The 16616-nt window shown below is 39.3% G+C and overlaps 1 protein-coding gene across 4 annotated transcripts in view; it reads right to left on the bottom strand.

Moving 5' to 3' along the window:
* The window catches only part of ctif (CBP80/20-dependent translation initiation factor), a 59250-nt gene that overhangs the window by 30792 nt on the left and 11842 nt on the right, over positions 1–16616 (bottom strand). For all 4 annotated transcript variants that reach the window (XM_036140257.1, XM_021319690.2, XM_036140259.1 and 1 more), the window contains 5 exons: positions 15558–15629; positions 10904–11026; positions 10552–10625; positions 9410–9514; positions 9190–9268 (listed from right to left, as the gene is read on the bottom strand). In XM_036140257.1, the coding sequence (XP_035996150.1) occupies positions 9190–9268; positions 9410–9514; positions 10552–10625; positions 10904–11026; positions 15558–15629 (453 nt within the window). The remainder of the gene's footprint in view (positions 1–9189; positions 9269–9409; positions 9515–10551; positions 10626–10903; positions 11027–15557; positions 15630–16616) is intronic.

Here is a 16616-nt window from a genome sequence, read left to right as displayed (position 1 = left end):
GAGCAAAGCTCCAGGAGCCTCCACACTGCAAGGCTCTAAACAGACAGCGACAGCTTCTCCTCTTGGCAGCCGCTGCTGCGTGGAGCGAATTGTACTCCACACAGTGTATGCTCACTGTTAAATGTGAGGCTTACTAGAACGAAACGCGCCGCCTTGGCAATTCTACAAGTTGCTCCTCCCTAGTTTGACTCCATGTCACACGTATCGCCGCCATGCTTCTCTCAGCTCCTATTGTTTCTTTTGAGAAGACGAAGAAGAATCTACTTGTTTGCGCATCCGCAGTGCGTGAGGTCGGGGGAAATCGGCTCGTGGATGGTCGTAACTCCGGTTCAACAGCAGCACCCCCCGCGACCCCATGAGGGATAAAGCGGTTCGGAAAATGGATGGATGGATGTTTGATTTTCAACCGACTGTCCGATTCCTGATCGGGAGGTGGTCGTGAGAGGCGAATCGCTCCTTGTTACCGCCAGTATACTACACGATGTAGGACGCACGATTAAGCTGAAACTCGGCCTGATCCAAAATATTCTCGCACGACTGAGGAATCGGCCCGAAAAGGGCAAAAACTCGTACAGTGTATGCCCGCTTAAGTGTGTCTGAAGCAGTGAAGATGTCTCTTTACTTAGAGGATATTTGCCTTAAAACTATGCCAGCTTAGGGTTGAATGGTGACGATTGCGATGCAATTTTTCTATTGGTTCAAAAGGTACATACTTTCGTCACCATAGCCCCGTGTTCAGGTATAAAAGCATCTCAGTGAGACAAGTCTCCGTAACTAGTCAGACTCAGCAGTGGGAATCACGAGAATTGGGAGCATTGATCGATTTACGATTTGCTACTGCTTTGAATGTTCCACGTTCCCCAGACTCAGCACTGCCCCTCAGGCTCTCATGGCACTGCCCACTTTGGTGGCATTTTTCAAAATTTGGATCGGGGCGAGGTTATACTTTTATAGGGGTGAGTTACACTTTAAGGAATTTGTCGATGGTTTATATTTAAAAACATTTTATATTCAAAGTGTAAAACAATCCAACATCGCACTCCATTTGGGCCACCGGCATGCCTTCGCCGTGCTTATTTATCTTACAACTACGGTGATCTAGCGGCACTTAACGATGAGCAGCGGTGCCCTCTTCTGGATGGTAGCCATACTACACCACTGAAAGAAGATCCATCTCAGCGGTCGTTATCAGCTAATCGGATGAAACAAGTTTTAATCTAATAAAATATTGAGTGACAATGAATCGGAAGTTATTTTTGGATCCCTACTATCTATTCCTAAATTTGTTTTAAATGATGAGTTGAGTTTTGAGATCTTTTAGCCTACCTCATGTTGCCAAACAGGTTCTGTTTAAGCGATGTTTAATCAGTTAACTCCTGATTCTATTTCCCATTTGTCCTGGGCTGGTTTGATGACTAATATGAATATATTGATACATGAAATCAAATTAAATCAAATTAGTTGAAAACATTTTGTCTGTACTTAATGTACGCCTTTGTCTGATATAAAAATTCGGCTTAGGACCTGAAGCGTTTAAGCGGGACACAAAAACAGAAGAAATCTCTAAGGGGGCGAATACTTTTTCCCTGGACTCTTGGGAAAAAATAGGAAAGACAGATGTGGAAATGGCTTAAAGAGAACTCAGCGTGAGTGAGAATAGGCTATCTGCAGGTAGCAGTGAACGCTGCGTAGATCAAAGAAAGCTATGAGCTCTCCTGGTCCCCTGCCAGATGACCTCTAAACACCAAGCAAGCAGTATGACCACTGTGGACGTGACAAGGATGGGGTGTGGTGGAAGTACAGGTTGCAAGTGGGAGAATGATAGTAGCAAGTGGACAGAAAGAAACTTGGATTTGACAAACGCATGTATGTTTTTTATTTGTTTAATGCAAATAATAAGACAAAGGAACTCTAGAGAGATTTGGGTGAGACATATTTAAGACCTTTTCTTAAGGTGTCATATTTAAAGAGCATCTGTCTGTTTGCCATCTACTTACCAATAAGTCAAGGACCAAAAATACTTTTTGAAACTTCACAAGCCAGGCTGAGGTGTGTCTTTGTGTTATTTAGCGTGCCTGGGAGGAAGCTGAAATACCAAGTACCATTCCAGGGGAAAAGATTCCAGATAAACGGCAGAAGTTTACTGAAGAAATTTGTCGTCTTACATCACTTGATTTGGCCTAACATGAACCCACTTGACAGCTCATTTCCAATGAAAAGTAAATGAAAAATGATCTTTTAACAGGATCACCAAGTGAGATAATCTGAAGATAAACCAGAAAGGTTTGAGTTTTTCCAAAGAATGTTCTGTCAAGGTCTTGCAAATGACTCAGGTCGCGCTGTTGAGCCAATCAGCAGCGTGGTAGAGGTATAAGTGGCCAGGAAGGAAAGTTAGGAAATGAGAAAAGCTACTGGAGATGGAAATGTGACAAATAGAAAAAGAAAATAATGATTGGTGAACTTTCACTGCTGCAGCATGGAAAGTGGAGTGAATGCTTTCCTGTCGCCTCTTATGCGTAACAATTCTGGTATGATGCTCACTCAGTCGGTCCATTGTTTCTCTCAGATTATTTATGCTGCGAGGGCCGTCGTCCAAAAGCAATAAATTTAAAAACTACCCCGGGGGTGGCACTGCAGGACAGACTGTTGAGAAGTGAGGCGAGAGAAAGAGCAAGAATGACTACAAGGCAGGCTGCAAATACAAGATAGCGAGCACGTAGTGAAACCCAGACGGGGAGTAGAAGCGCAAACTCAGATGCAAGGCCAGAATAAATAGTGCTCCTGTTTGTGTCAATTCAGTGTTTAGTTTTTTTTTTTCTTTATTTGGTTGTAAATGTTTATCAGAGATTAGAAGAAGTGTGTAATTTCTTAGACGTGGATGAGTTACAATATTCAACATAACAAATGAAAGCTGTATCTTCTTTATTCCGCCTTTTATGAAACCTGAAGCAAACCAGATCACACACAAACACGCACACAGAGCATCAGACGAGCAGGGGATGTATGATCAATGCCTTTGTTCGTGGCTTTGTTCATTACTCTGAGGGATGGCAACAGATCTGTGTGTATTTGAAAGCTGCTGCTTCAGCAGAGGCTGCTTTTCTACAGGGCACGATTGGTTTTCTTCTTCCTTTTTTATCTCTCCGACACTCTGATCCCACGATGGCCCGTCTCCTGTTGCCACACTACCTCGTTCTCCCATGTACCTGTATATTCCTCTGTGGCAAAGGCCTCAGATTGCATGATAAATAAGACATAGATGTCAGGACCTCACATCTTTCCCTTTCATTACTGATCGCCTGCTGAATCTGACGGTGGCAGCTCTAAATCCGCCTGACGAATACGTTGTTTAAGGAGTTTGAGTTAAGTTTTATGAAAGGAACAGGAGACAGAAAAGCACGTAGGGCAATGACCTCAAAGCACTTGAAGAAAAGTTTAATGGAAATTATTTCTGATTAGAGAGAGCCACAAAAAGAATCAGTGGGAAGATAATTATGGTGATGATAATTTCAAATGACAGCCTTGTTTATACTTTTATGAATTTTAATTGATCAGATACTTGAACAATGGAATACCTTTCACTATTGGATTTTCCAATCCAATTCAGTATCAGTATTAACTAAATTCAACTGCTGATAATTTGTGTTAGCGTAGTCGATTTTACGTTAGTTGCATCATTCAGATCCATTTTGCACTGGTGGTTATGCAAGAAAATCACTGTCTTTGTATTATAGGTTGTACTCATTACTTTGTGTATCTAATGAATGCGTTTCCCCAAATAGTGTTTTAACCATTTGCAGTTATGTTTACAGAAAAAGAGAAAGTGTCTTGGATGCTGCGGCAACAAAATAAGTAGCTGTATTGACTGTTTAGTTGTTGGTCACATTTCAGTCGGCCTCATAAATAAATTGCATAAATAGCATGTAGTGTGTGCCGTTTTAGGTACAATAATTAATTTAGAATTTTCATACAGCCCTCATCATCCTAGCAATAAATTGCTAAAAACGATAAAAACCAAAAAGCCACAATTAAGTCCACAAGCACATATGAGGAATCATTGCATTGAACTCACAGCAAACCATATACTCTTGTTTCCATTTCTAAGTGAAAAGCAAGTCACCAATCAGGTGTTGCTGAGTTCTGCGTAACTGGCCACACGTGTCCTCCTAGGTGTCTGGCCTGCATGCAGGTACTCAGGTCTGCTGAGTTTACCTCACGCTGGTATCCTGGAGACGAACGGTGGCGACTATGCCAGTGCGCGAGCTCTTAATAAATTAGAGAAGCCAATAAGCAGCACAACCGGGAACAATAGTGGGAAGTTACAACAGGGAGGGGGGTTACAGGTCACCATGACCGCCTGGACAATGTTCTGCGACCCATCAACATTTGAAGGATGGGGGTGCAGAAGTGAAGGACGGCGTAAGAAGATGGTAAGAAGTGAAGGAAACGCTGAATGGGTGGAAGAAAAATCAGGCAAAATTGTTGATGGTAAAAATGAAACACGGAAGATTTCAATGATCTGAAATCTATTAAGTGAGTTAAATGTGTCTACTGTGGGGTTAGTAAAGGTCCAAGACAAACTGGCAGCGGACAGACAGTCTCCCTGCCCCCAGCATCCCTTCAGAACCAAAGTCCTGCCCTGCAGCACGTACACTTCCAGACAGAGGGGCCAAGCAGTCTGCAAAATCTCAGCTCCAGACACCGGCTTTGTTCCCCAGTCACACTGCTTTGTTCACACACCAGAGACCGGATGTGTCCTCAGTGACCAGCCACTTTCTCCTCCTATCCAGTGACTCCTGCCTCTAACTCGGCTAATTCCACAGTGCACTCCACTTTCCATGACGAACCAGACTGCTTTCCTTCAAACTCAAATGGGATGAAGAAACTGTTCCAAATCTGTCTTTTGTTTTAAGATGATGGTTAAGATGTTAGGCCACATGAAGGCTCTGTTAATAAAGAAAATCATCTCATCCAGCATTCAAGAATACCTACAAGAACCACAGGAATTCAGGAGTTAGGCTACATTAATGTTACAACATTATTTATTTTTTTGCATTCCAACATTACACAAAAGTTAGACTTAACCAAAGTGTCAACTCTCACTTGTCAGAGCCTCATAAGACAGCCTTTCTTTCAAATGAATAAAAAAGTTGTTGTTTTTTCAAAAATCTCTCATGCATTCTTTCTTTTGGAGTGAATAAAACAGTACGGTGGGTCTGCAACTACTGGATAAAAAAATGATGGATTTGAGAAATATAATAAAAAAAGAAATTTTGTTGAGCAAAATTCGTATAGTTAAAAATCTTAACTGTGAAAAACTCGTACTTTTCTCATCATTTTGTTCTATATATATATATATATATATATATATACACTTTTATGTTCGAGCATCTTTTACACTAAACTCTTGTTTTGATTTGGGCATTTTTTTTAACATAACTACCTCATTTGAAAGACTATTACATGAAAATATCGGTGAAATTGACAAAAAATTACTTACTAAAATTTCTTTATTGTAGGATTGTCAAAGTAATTGATACTAATAACATTTTATTATCCCAAAAAGACATGTACATACATACATACATACATACATACATACATACATACATACATACACGTCTATCTGTGTCTTATTTTGTATGAATGAAGCAACAAATTAAGTACTTGTAGGTTTCATGTGTTATTTTTTCCACCGTCATTGTTATACGTGACCTGAATGCACAGATCAACTACTTCCTCTCTGACCCTTGGATGCTTCTGTCATTACGAACTCGCATTGGACGTGAAGGCAAGGTTATTGTGTGTGTTCAGGCTGACATTCCAGAGAGGCCAAAAGAGCTCCAGCAGAATCAGAGAGCAAAGGGAGGAAGCGCCTTTTCACAGAGTTGCATACACACCCACCCACCCACACACAAGTGGGATGTTTTCTACTTCCCTGGGCTATTTGCGTGTCCATTCTGTCTCCTGGAAAAGGGAAGTAAATGTTAGCATGAAGTGTGGAATGCAGATCCAGATTTGGGATGATGAAGTTCCACCATTCAGGGGCTGGAAGTGATGACTCTGGGGACAAGTTGTTGCATTTGGTTATTTCCCATAATGACTAACCAAATGCTGGAGGATTTTTTTTACACATACCATCTTCTTGCCACTTAAGTTTGCTTTATCTCACTAACCAAGTAGAAGATCTGAAGGTGGATATGTTGGGGAAAAAAGAGGAATGACAGCGGTGAATGTTTTAGAGGGCCCAGTGCTAGGTCTAAATGTAATTTAGAACCTGGCATGAAGAAATCTGGACATTTTCAGAGCCAAAATTGAAATCTTCAAGTTTAAGAAGACTTAAGATCTTGCAAGACCATAAAACTAAGGAGAATGGACACTTTAGTAAAAGAAAATCTGAAATTAATACACATATATGCATATGAAGTAGATAAAAGGTTTGGTAAAACAAGGCCAATAGAGAAATAAACATAATAATAATAATCTTATTTTTTTCATTGGCTTTTCTAATACATATATAGTTATTTAGATTTTAATATAATATTTTATCCCACATTTGTGAGTTCAGTAGCAATGATCCATAAATTAAAGAGAAACTGCAAATGTTCTCTAGGTTTATTTTAACTCTGTTCAAATCAATTGCTATAAAATGAAAATGATAGGCAGTGAATTTATGAGCTTCATAATGTGGAACCATGAAATTAAGAGATGTTTAATCGATAAACAATGTTAGAAATTAGTTCCTTATTAGTCTCTTAGCGGTAACTCCAACACTTTTACTGAAAACGCAGCACAATGTCTCAGCTCTTGGCACATTTTTAACTCAAGGTAGATATTTCACATTTATTAAATTTTTTTAACTTTGTTTACCACCAGGTGGCACCACAGAACCAAAAGCCAAAATAAACCTAGATTACAGCTTTGTTTCAGAGTCTATAACAGACCTGTCAGACCAAGGCTGGATAATCTAACTCTAAATACATCTACTTCAAAGCACATTTTAGATCTTTGTTCTGCATGTGAATAGTAATAAAAATGGCAATTTCAGTGCTTTGTTGTTTATCCAAATCAAACTCAATTTAAGAAACACATCAAAGTGAGCCTTATGTGACTTTTGAAGGAATTTATCAGAGTGTGTTCAGAGTTAGTAACTGAAAAGGAACCCAAAACCTTAAGCTGTTATTTAGCAAATAAAATTGGGTATTTGAATATACATGAGAAATAAACCTTTAAAAAAATAAATGCAAATTTTATCTTTAAGATAATTACATTAGTAATAATTTTTTTTTTCCATACTCAGTTTTCTTTTTTCCATTTGTATCCAGACCTGGACAATGCACAATCCAAAATAACATGGCTGTTTATTAAGGAATATAAAATCACGGTTCAATATACTCAAAACTAAACAGTAGTGCGTGCTTCTCACACGCTCCCCTGAATGAATAAAAGTCACAGGAATTGTGTATTTGAAGCAACTCCACAACACCCAGTTTTAAAGCATACACATCATGAATGTGAAAAGTGTGATACTACAGGTAAACCCACGAGTGAACGAGGAGGGTGCAGTTTGGGAACAGACGAAGAACGTCAGGGAAAGCACCTTATGCCCTCAGATCAGCATAAATCTGAACCCAGGCACAGCAGACAAAAGCAGCTGAACCCGTAATACTTCTGGGCCTAAGTGAATCAACGGAAACAGCAACCTTGGATCGGGAACTACACGATGGCTCAACAAGAAGCATCTCTGCTGAAACATCATGAGAGGCATATCGCAGCTCACCCAAAAGGGCAGGAGGGGAAGGAAAGAGGAAGACCTGGAGCTTAACCACTTTGCAAGAGGGAAGACATGTTGGCTCAGAAAGCCGTGTAGGAAAAGGGGACGGTGACAGGGGTGAGAGCAGGTGAACCCTGTCACCTCAATAGATCAAATTTCACTGTGGAGAAACACAATGGTTCATACCTTGTACTCTGCTGCAGCTTATACAGCTGCAAAATCAATTCCACCCTGACGAAGCCAGGCTTATCCTCCTCAGAGGTACTGCTAATGACATCAGGAAGCTGTTATTGTGCACACCTTTCGCACTGCGGGACGTACGGGAGGAACGGAAACAACCCGCGCCCTTATTTGGTCAGCAGTGACCCCAACACTTCAGACAGCCACAACATAAGTTAACTACACACATCAAGTGTTACTATTGGTATAATTATAAAACATTAACAAATTCCACCCTGCTGCCAGTTCACAAAGAACGTCTGAGAATTCAACTTCATGAAGCAATACATAGAGAATAAATGCAGGATATTTGGACCTGAGCCATATTAGAAAGGTTTACAGAATGGAAATGTACAGGCTGTATAACAAACAAACGTATTTGTAATCTCTGCAAGATAGGCAAAGAACAAACTTTGAAAAAATTACGATTCTATACATTAAATAAAGCTCAGATTTATTTAATTATGGTCATGATCATTTCAAGGTAAGAAAAAGCTCGGCACTTTGACATCTCACCAGCAGGTGTCACCAAACCTTCCTCTGTGGTCAAAGTGTTAAATCTGACAAACCTTAGACTGGAAATATTACCCAGCACATTGACCCATTTTTCTTTAGAACTGTATTTTCAAGAACATTTATGTTTTTAACATATTAAAGAGGGCTCATCAATAGGTCTTCTGAATGTGCTTTAAAGTATCTTGCTTGAGCTTTAGCTGGTTTCTGACTCATTTTGAGTCCAGTACCTGATCAATACCAGCTAGAAGTTTGCTTTGCTTTGCTATTTAACTCTGCCCAACCATTCATTCTCAAATAAAGGGCTTTTAAACTCCAGATATATTGTAAATATATTTTCTGTATGCCAGTTTGGTTCAATAACCAATATTTCTTTATCAGGCCAGCAGAGGGCACCATCCAACAACTAGTAGATGGCAAAGGTTCTACCGAGAGGTGAGCTATGGCAACAGGACTGAGCAACTTGTCCTTTTGATGTTCTTTTGATGGTGAAATATATATATATATATATATATATATATATATATATATATATATATATATATATATATATATATATATATATATATATATATATATATATATATATATATATATATAAACAAACAAACATGTGGGTCAAAGCACCCCTTCTCCCTAAAGCCTCTCTCAGTTTCCCAAAGAAAGATTATCCTACTACTTACGGAGCGCAGATGAGGCAAGAACATCTCCAGGTCATTCATGTCTATCCCGTCTTCTTCTGCAAACACGTTTTTGCTCATGCTAAAAAGAAACGACAGAAATTATTAGTTACTTTTAAACACTATGGTTAGGGTTCAGGTTTTGTATTTCTGATGCTTAAAAGTAACCAAACCCACTCTGACTAATTGAGCCAAATGCTGAAGGTGCAAAGACAGATCTTACCCCTCTCTGTCAATGTGGGGCAGCTGCTTTGGCATTCCTCTGAAGTGTTTCATGTGGAAGTGGCTGAAATCCAACTTTTCTGGTTGGACGTCCCAACCTGCACCCCTACAACGACACAACAGAGATACAGGTCTTGTACATGAACGAGAAGGGGGAGGAAAAAAATTGTGATGAAGATGTTAAATTATATTTGAGTAAACTTCAATTTAGTGGCAATTAAAAAAGAAAAGGAAGAACGTTATTTTGTCATTCCAATAATGTCTAAGCTCATCAACATTTACCTAACATTTACCAGAATATTTAACATGTTCTGCTAAATGTCTGTCTAGTAATAAAGAGACACAATTATGCATTTTATGTTTTTTACAATATAAACTGCTGGAATAATTTTCTTGACTCTAGTTATGATGAGACACTTGTTTAAAACACAAAAACATTGGGTTAAATGTAATAAATAAAAGTCCAGCTTTTCAAAGTTTGTTTATAGTTTAGAGAGCTTAGACAACTTAACTTGCTAAATAAGTTCATCAGTTTAGTCTGAATAATAAAAAAACAAACAAAAAAAAAAGACAATTTGAGTGGGTTGTAATGGTCAACAAAATTCACACTTTGGTACATATTAAAAGGGTGAATTTTTAAGTGACAATTCGGTACCTTTTTTGTACGCTTCAATCAAGGAAAAAACTTTTTTTTACTCTGATCAGCAGTAAACAAAAAACCTTGCATAATTTCTGTAATTAATATCTGATTTTATTATAAAGCTCTAAAACTAAAGCAAAGTGCAAAGGATAACAATTGACTGGAGATTTGCTTTGGTCTGTTTCAAAATAATAAAGTACTAAAAGCAGGTTTAACCTATTATAAAATAATATAACCACTTTAATACGCTAAAATGTCCTAGTCTGCTCCTAGTCTGAACAATAAGCCCCAGTGTATCTCAGACTCTGTACTACAAAAACTGATAAATCAGATTAAAAAGAGAAAGTAAAGGGTGGATCGGATACAACAAACACTCATTTATGATCCGTAACAAAGTATAATCAGCAGCAGGTAAAAGCTGGGAGATAGGAGTACATTTATCAGCCGAGCCTCCACAAACTTTGGAAGCCAGTTATAGATGGCGGGACATCTGCGGCACCTACCCACACGAGTCCATAGTGTTCGCAGCCCATATGTCTGTCCCCAAGATGTCAAAGGAGACATCTCTGTTCCCGTTCTAGAAGAACACAGAAACAACTGTTTTTAGGAGCGACAAAAAAACCTACTTAGTCAAACAGCTTTTAGGCATTTCACCAACTTCCTTCTGCAGCCCCAGAACTCTGAGGATTAAAGGGAAAACCAACAGATGCAGCAACTCTTTCAGTTTTTCTCTACAGGTCGAGCTCTATTAGACCCTGGAAACATATCTACAGTCTGATTTATGTATTTCTAAATTTGTCCTCGACATGTCAGAAGGAACAAACAGGGCTATAAGAAAAAGACTCCCTTGGGTACCTTGGGAGAGCCTTTAAACTGGTTGTTTCTGCCTCTGCTGCCAGAGCGGGAGCCGGATCCTGGTCTGGACCCTGAACTGGGTCTGGATCCAGTACTGCCATTGCTGCTGTGCTCCCACTCGTCCTGCAGGGTGAAGGGAGTTCAGTCAAAAGACACTTTACAAAACAAAGAGATCAGATTTATATACAGAAATAAACAAATCCATCCAATCATAATAAGAAATCCACATTCAATGAATTCTATTTTCCAGTTATATTTTGCAGCAATCCCTCAAAGTGGGCAAACATAATCCAAGAGGCGGGGTTAGAGCTGCAGTATATCAGGAGAACAAGCGGTTGTGATAGTATTGTTGAAAATTGTGATGACGATATAAATTACAATTAACCAACATTTTTCCAACTCGTCTTTAGGTAAGGAAAATGCCCCACCACGCTTTTTAATCTTCAGCATCCAAGTCACTAAAAACATACATCAGAGTTTGCCCTGAGGCAGGTAGAGTTCATGCAGCTGGTCAAATAAATGAATGATTATGAAAAGTGTGAATATGTGATAACTTGAAAAAAATAACATCTTTGTAAATAAATATTGCATGCAAGCAGTCCTTTGCAACTGTAACATAACACACTGCTAACACAAAGACCCTCCGATATACTGCTGAGCTCCAAGTCTGGGACCGCAGTAAAGCTTCAATGCTATTTGACAGATAATTAATTCACTGGCTTTACCACTATCACATCCTATGACAGTCATTCAGAAACTGACAGACTTGGTGAGCTGCAAATCACCCAAGGCTTGCATTACCAGCGTCTTCTAGTCATACTGTAGACCCAAGCAGATTAACCTCCAGAACTGGGAGCAAGCAGACCGTAACCGTCTGCTACAGGGGCACACAAGGCCCGGTTCCACCGGCTCGTATTCGTAGCACGGCTCCGCCCGCTTGAGACCGTTTCAGGATGAGCTTTTTTTTCAGGGTTCCTTGTGACCCTGCTGAATAGCAGGGTCACACCGAGATGACTCAAGAGGAGTTTTGAGTGAACTCGCTGCTTTTCATTCATTGGCCGCGGGGCGAGAAGAAATTATAAGCTTTTTCTCTGAGGAAGTCCAAAATAACCGAAGAGCGACGGAGTTAATATTAAAGACCACTATGAGCGGAGTTGAACTGAAATATGATATTATTATTTGTAGGGCTGGGCAACGATTAAAATATTTAATCGCGATTAATCGCATAATTTGCCTGATTAATCGCGATTAATCGCATTGTATTTACAAACTCCAAGAATGAATTCAAAAGTAGTGTAAAGAGCACTTTTATTTTAATGTTCTGCTGCCATATGAACAAAAGTGTTGTAACATTTGTAGCACTTATCAGTAACACATATTTAGTGTAAAGCTCAACTTAAACATGTAAAACAAAAAATAGCAATGATAATAAATTATGATAATAAATGCCACTGACAGGGAATTCTCTTTATGAGGAAAAAATCTACAAAAAAACAGGCAATTTCTGAGGTAACAGCAGGGAGCAGCATTACCATTTTATGTTTAATACCAAAGTTTAACTTGGCAGTGGTTACAACTAACTTGTTTCTGTCATATTAGATGCTGGAAGAACTTTAAACTGAAATGCTTGCTAACTCGATATGCTTGCGTTTATTTGACGTGAACAAGCGTTTTTTTGTTGTTGCTTTCTCGCGTGCATATAGTAAAAGGCAGGGAAAAACAGGCAAAAAACACATGGATACTTTGAAACGAGAAGTGACTTCACCGACGGTGTCGATGCAGACCCGCCCCGCTCCGCTCCGCACAAAACTTGTTCCGTTCGCCAACTCACCGCCTCGCCTAAGCAAATTCCTGCGGGAAACACCGCCTTCCGCATGTCGGCTTTGTTTTTTCCCTGCCAGCACTTTTCTTCCTCTGAATCCGAGGTTTGGCTGACAGCGAGGTTATTGGCGCATTATCGCCACCTACTGTTCTGATTCAAACCCCTACACCGCAGCAACAGACCTTCACAAAATAAAAGCATGTGAGCAACATGTGTTAATGCGCGTTAAAGAAAATATCGCCGTTAATAGTCTAATGAGTTAACGCGAAATTAACACGTTAACTTGCCCAACCCTAATTATTTGCAAACCATGAACCACACCTGAAAAAAAAAAAAAAGACACTTAAGCTTTCTATACTCTGATGCACTTTATCAGATCGGTGGATTTGTCTAGGCTCTCTCATCTTACACTGAAAGCTGTTAAGTTTTGTCTCTGAAGTCTCCATCCATCCACTTCAAGGCTGCTACAAGGCAGTGACTGTTTTTCTCTTTTATTAACCGTATTTTGCAGACACTTTTTTTATAGTTTGGCCGATCCTGCAACTTACAGTCAGGTATGACTTAAATGTGAAATTTAAATGGTAATTCATTTTGACCAGCATGAACCAAAGAGTAAACATTACCGTCTATAGCCACAAGAGGGCTATAGACTATAAACATCATTATAGTGCTGCCTTTTTTATGCAGGTGAAAAGATTTTTCTTCAACTTAGCTTTCCATTAATATCACAGAATACAACTTTATACGAACAGCCAGCTTCTGTCTCTCTTAACCTTTATCCTGTTTATCCTTCTTTCAGTCTCTTTTTAAGTGTCTGTCTCTATCATGTATCTTTATTAGTGCTGTCAGTTAAACGCGTTATTAACGGCGTTAACGTAAACCCATTTTAACGTCGACAATTTTTTTGTCGCCGTTAATCGCGCGTCAAAACACACACCGTTCCCTAATGTTTTTTCCCCTGCCGCGCTCTCCGGACTGTGTTTCTTTTACCCTCGGCGCTTTCCGTAGTTTCAAGAGTGCTAGAAAACTGTAGCAAAACACACCCGCACTGCGCGTGAGCGCAAAGTTTCTTTTACCCTCGGACACATGCGACTTTGGGCTTTTTTCTAAAAGCGCTTCTAAATTTCATGAGTCACGGGTTGCGTTTTCTTTGGGCAGGTTTCTGAAAGTGAAATCGCTTATTTGGGCTCTAAAATAGGTGACGAAATAGGGGTTATTATGAGACCTGCCTGCACTACATTTGAGTGTATCCAGCTGAAATATCCCTCCGCCATAGGAGCCGACGGTAGTAAAGGCAGACAGAGCAACTCTGCAGGTATTTTCTGCAGTTTACGGTGCAATAACCGGTGATAACTGCTGAAAGTAGATTACATGGTGCAGAATACCATGTCTATCTTTGTTTAAGAGGCAAAAAAATATATATCGGCATGAAAACAGGTATTTATTTACACAATTGTTTACACACTGTGTAAACATCAGGGCGTCATGATTAGTCATTTAGCCATTATAGTCCAGAGTTTAACATTTGGCACCAGGATGTTTTCATTCCAATTCTGAAAAGTGCTTGAAAAATAACAAAATAAAAATATTTTTTGTACAAGCATGTATTTTATTAGTATCATTTATTGCAAAATTGCATATTAAAATGCCCAAACAGGCTATTACACTTTCAGAATATAGGATAAAATATGCGATTAATTTGCGATTAATCTCGAGTTAACTATCGACATTATGTGATTAATCGCGATTAAAAATTTTAATCGTTTGACAGCACTAATCTTTATACATGGTTATATTTTGAAGGCTACCTGCCTTTTTTCATTTTCGTTGGGGATAAAATCTCTTTAAAAGACTTTCATTTTAAAAATATTAATGAAAATGAGAATCTCTTTAAAATCTAGACCTGCCGGTGTTTAGTATATTTTTGAGCATAACTTTAATTTTATTACATTTGAGATCTGTTTCTGATCCATTCATGGGGTCTATCTAGCAACAAATATGTGTTTTCCAAGAACAAAGCAGCCATCGTTTCATAGCTGGACGCAGGAAGGTGAATTTTTGTTTCCAACAGATGTGCGACAATCAAAGCAATCTTAGTGGTACACTCTAAAAAGAGAATGTTGAAACAACTTAAATGGATGATTTCAATTGGTAACAAGCAATTTAATTAAGTTTACCGAACTTAACTTATTTACCATAGCTTAACTTGGCAATTTATAATCTAAATAAAATAAACTGGGTGAACTTAATTAAAATACTTGTTGCCAATGCAGACGACTCTCCCTGTAGCTCTACGCTTCTCCAGGAGTGAATGCTGCTTATCAAGACTTTGAAGCAATCAAATGGTTCCCTTATATAGGACATTTTTGACCAATCTGTATAATATGATCGAACTTGACTTTGTAAAGTGCCTTGAGATGACATGTTTCATGAATTGGTGCTATATAAATTAAATTTAATTAAATCGAGTTGAATAACAAGCTTTTCTGGTTAAACGCCCCATGCTCCCCCATCAGAACAGCTTCCACCCACGTCTTCATGGCCAGTAGCCCTGCAGACTCATTTCCGCCTTATTATGCGGAGGCCTTGAGACAGAAAGAACTGGTGCGATATAGAAAGGCTAATTTTAACAAAATTAACCATGAACACACACATATGTATAACAATTTACTGCATGCCGTGATTTTCTTTGGGTGGCGGGCAATTTTGTTGGCGGGGCATGGCGCCCCCCTTGTAGAACGGTAGGGGAAACACTGGTTTTTATCGATATATTTGGTTCAGAAAACAGAAGAGAGAGATTAGCAGAGTCCCAACACCTGGAGGTAAACTTACACGTTTAGAGGAGTCTCTTCCCTGAGATGACGTCCAACTTCCATCTCCCTGGATGATACAGTTGTCTGTCCACTGGTGGAGAAAAGAAAGGAGATACAGTCACATCCTTTTGGTTTTATTTCTACTTTTGGTTTCCTACTGATTTAACATATAGTCTAAGACTTTATAGCAAAAACCTCTACTATATATGTTCCACTGTCTGAGCCACTTAAGTCCGCTCACATGCCCAGCTGCTAGGTGTTCGTTACTCTTCCTGTTTAAGATGTCACTATTACCTCTGTAGCTTCAGAACAGAACAGAAATGCCTTTATTTTCCCACAATGGGGAAATTCGGGCATGACAGTGGCAAGAAAACACACAGACAGAAGACATCAGACTAACAAACAAGTTTAAATACTATGAAGTTAAGCTATGAAGCAGAAGAGAAAATAACTTATCAGGAAGTGTATGTGTTGGGGGAGGGGGACCACACAATTATTAATAAATAACAAGGAATATGCCGGTAAAAATGCAATGTTCAATTTAAAGTAGAAGATGACAGTGGCTGATTTACAGAACAATGCAAGAAAACTGCAACTGATACATGGTTGCACAAACACTCCCGATGAGCTGGCTTTAGAGATAATACTGTAGTCCTGTAACCCAGGCGATCTGAAAATAGCAACGTTATTGTGAATAGAATAACAAAAGTAATGTTTTGTGTAGGGCTGGGCAAGTTAACGCGTTAATTTCGCGTTAATTCATTAGACTATTAACGGCGATATTTATTTTATCGCGCATTAACGCATGTTGCTCATATGCTTTCAGTCAGTGTCAGTCAGCAGGCACGCTGACTGCAGCGCGCTGTCACGGCAGCACTCTCCCGCTTCCCCTCCCCTCTCGTACATGGCTCAGCGGCGCCAGCCAATCAGCACGCAGGCTCAGCCTGGCCCGCCCACTCAGCTCTCACACAAACTTAATACACAAACAGCTGAGAGAGACCACAGCAGCGAAAAAACATGAACAGAGGAAGTAGCACCGTTTGGCTTTATTTTAATACCGTAAATGAAATCAAGCTGT

The sequence above is a fragment of the Fundulus heteroclitus genome, chromosome 8 (assembly GCF_011125445.2).
Source record: "Fundulus heteroclitus isolate FHET01 chromosome 8, MU-UCD_Fhet_4.1, whole genome shotgun sequence".
In the NCBI taxonomy this organism is placed as follows: Eukaryota; Metazoa; Chordata; class Actinopteri; order Cyprinodontiformes; family Fundulidae; genus Fundulus; species Fundulus heteroclitus.
This window is presented reverse-complemented; position numbering and strand designations above follow the sequence as displayed.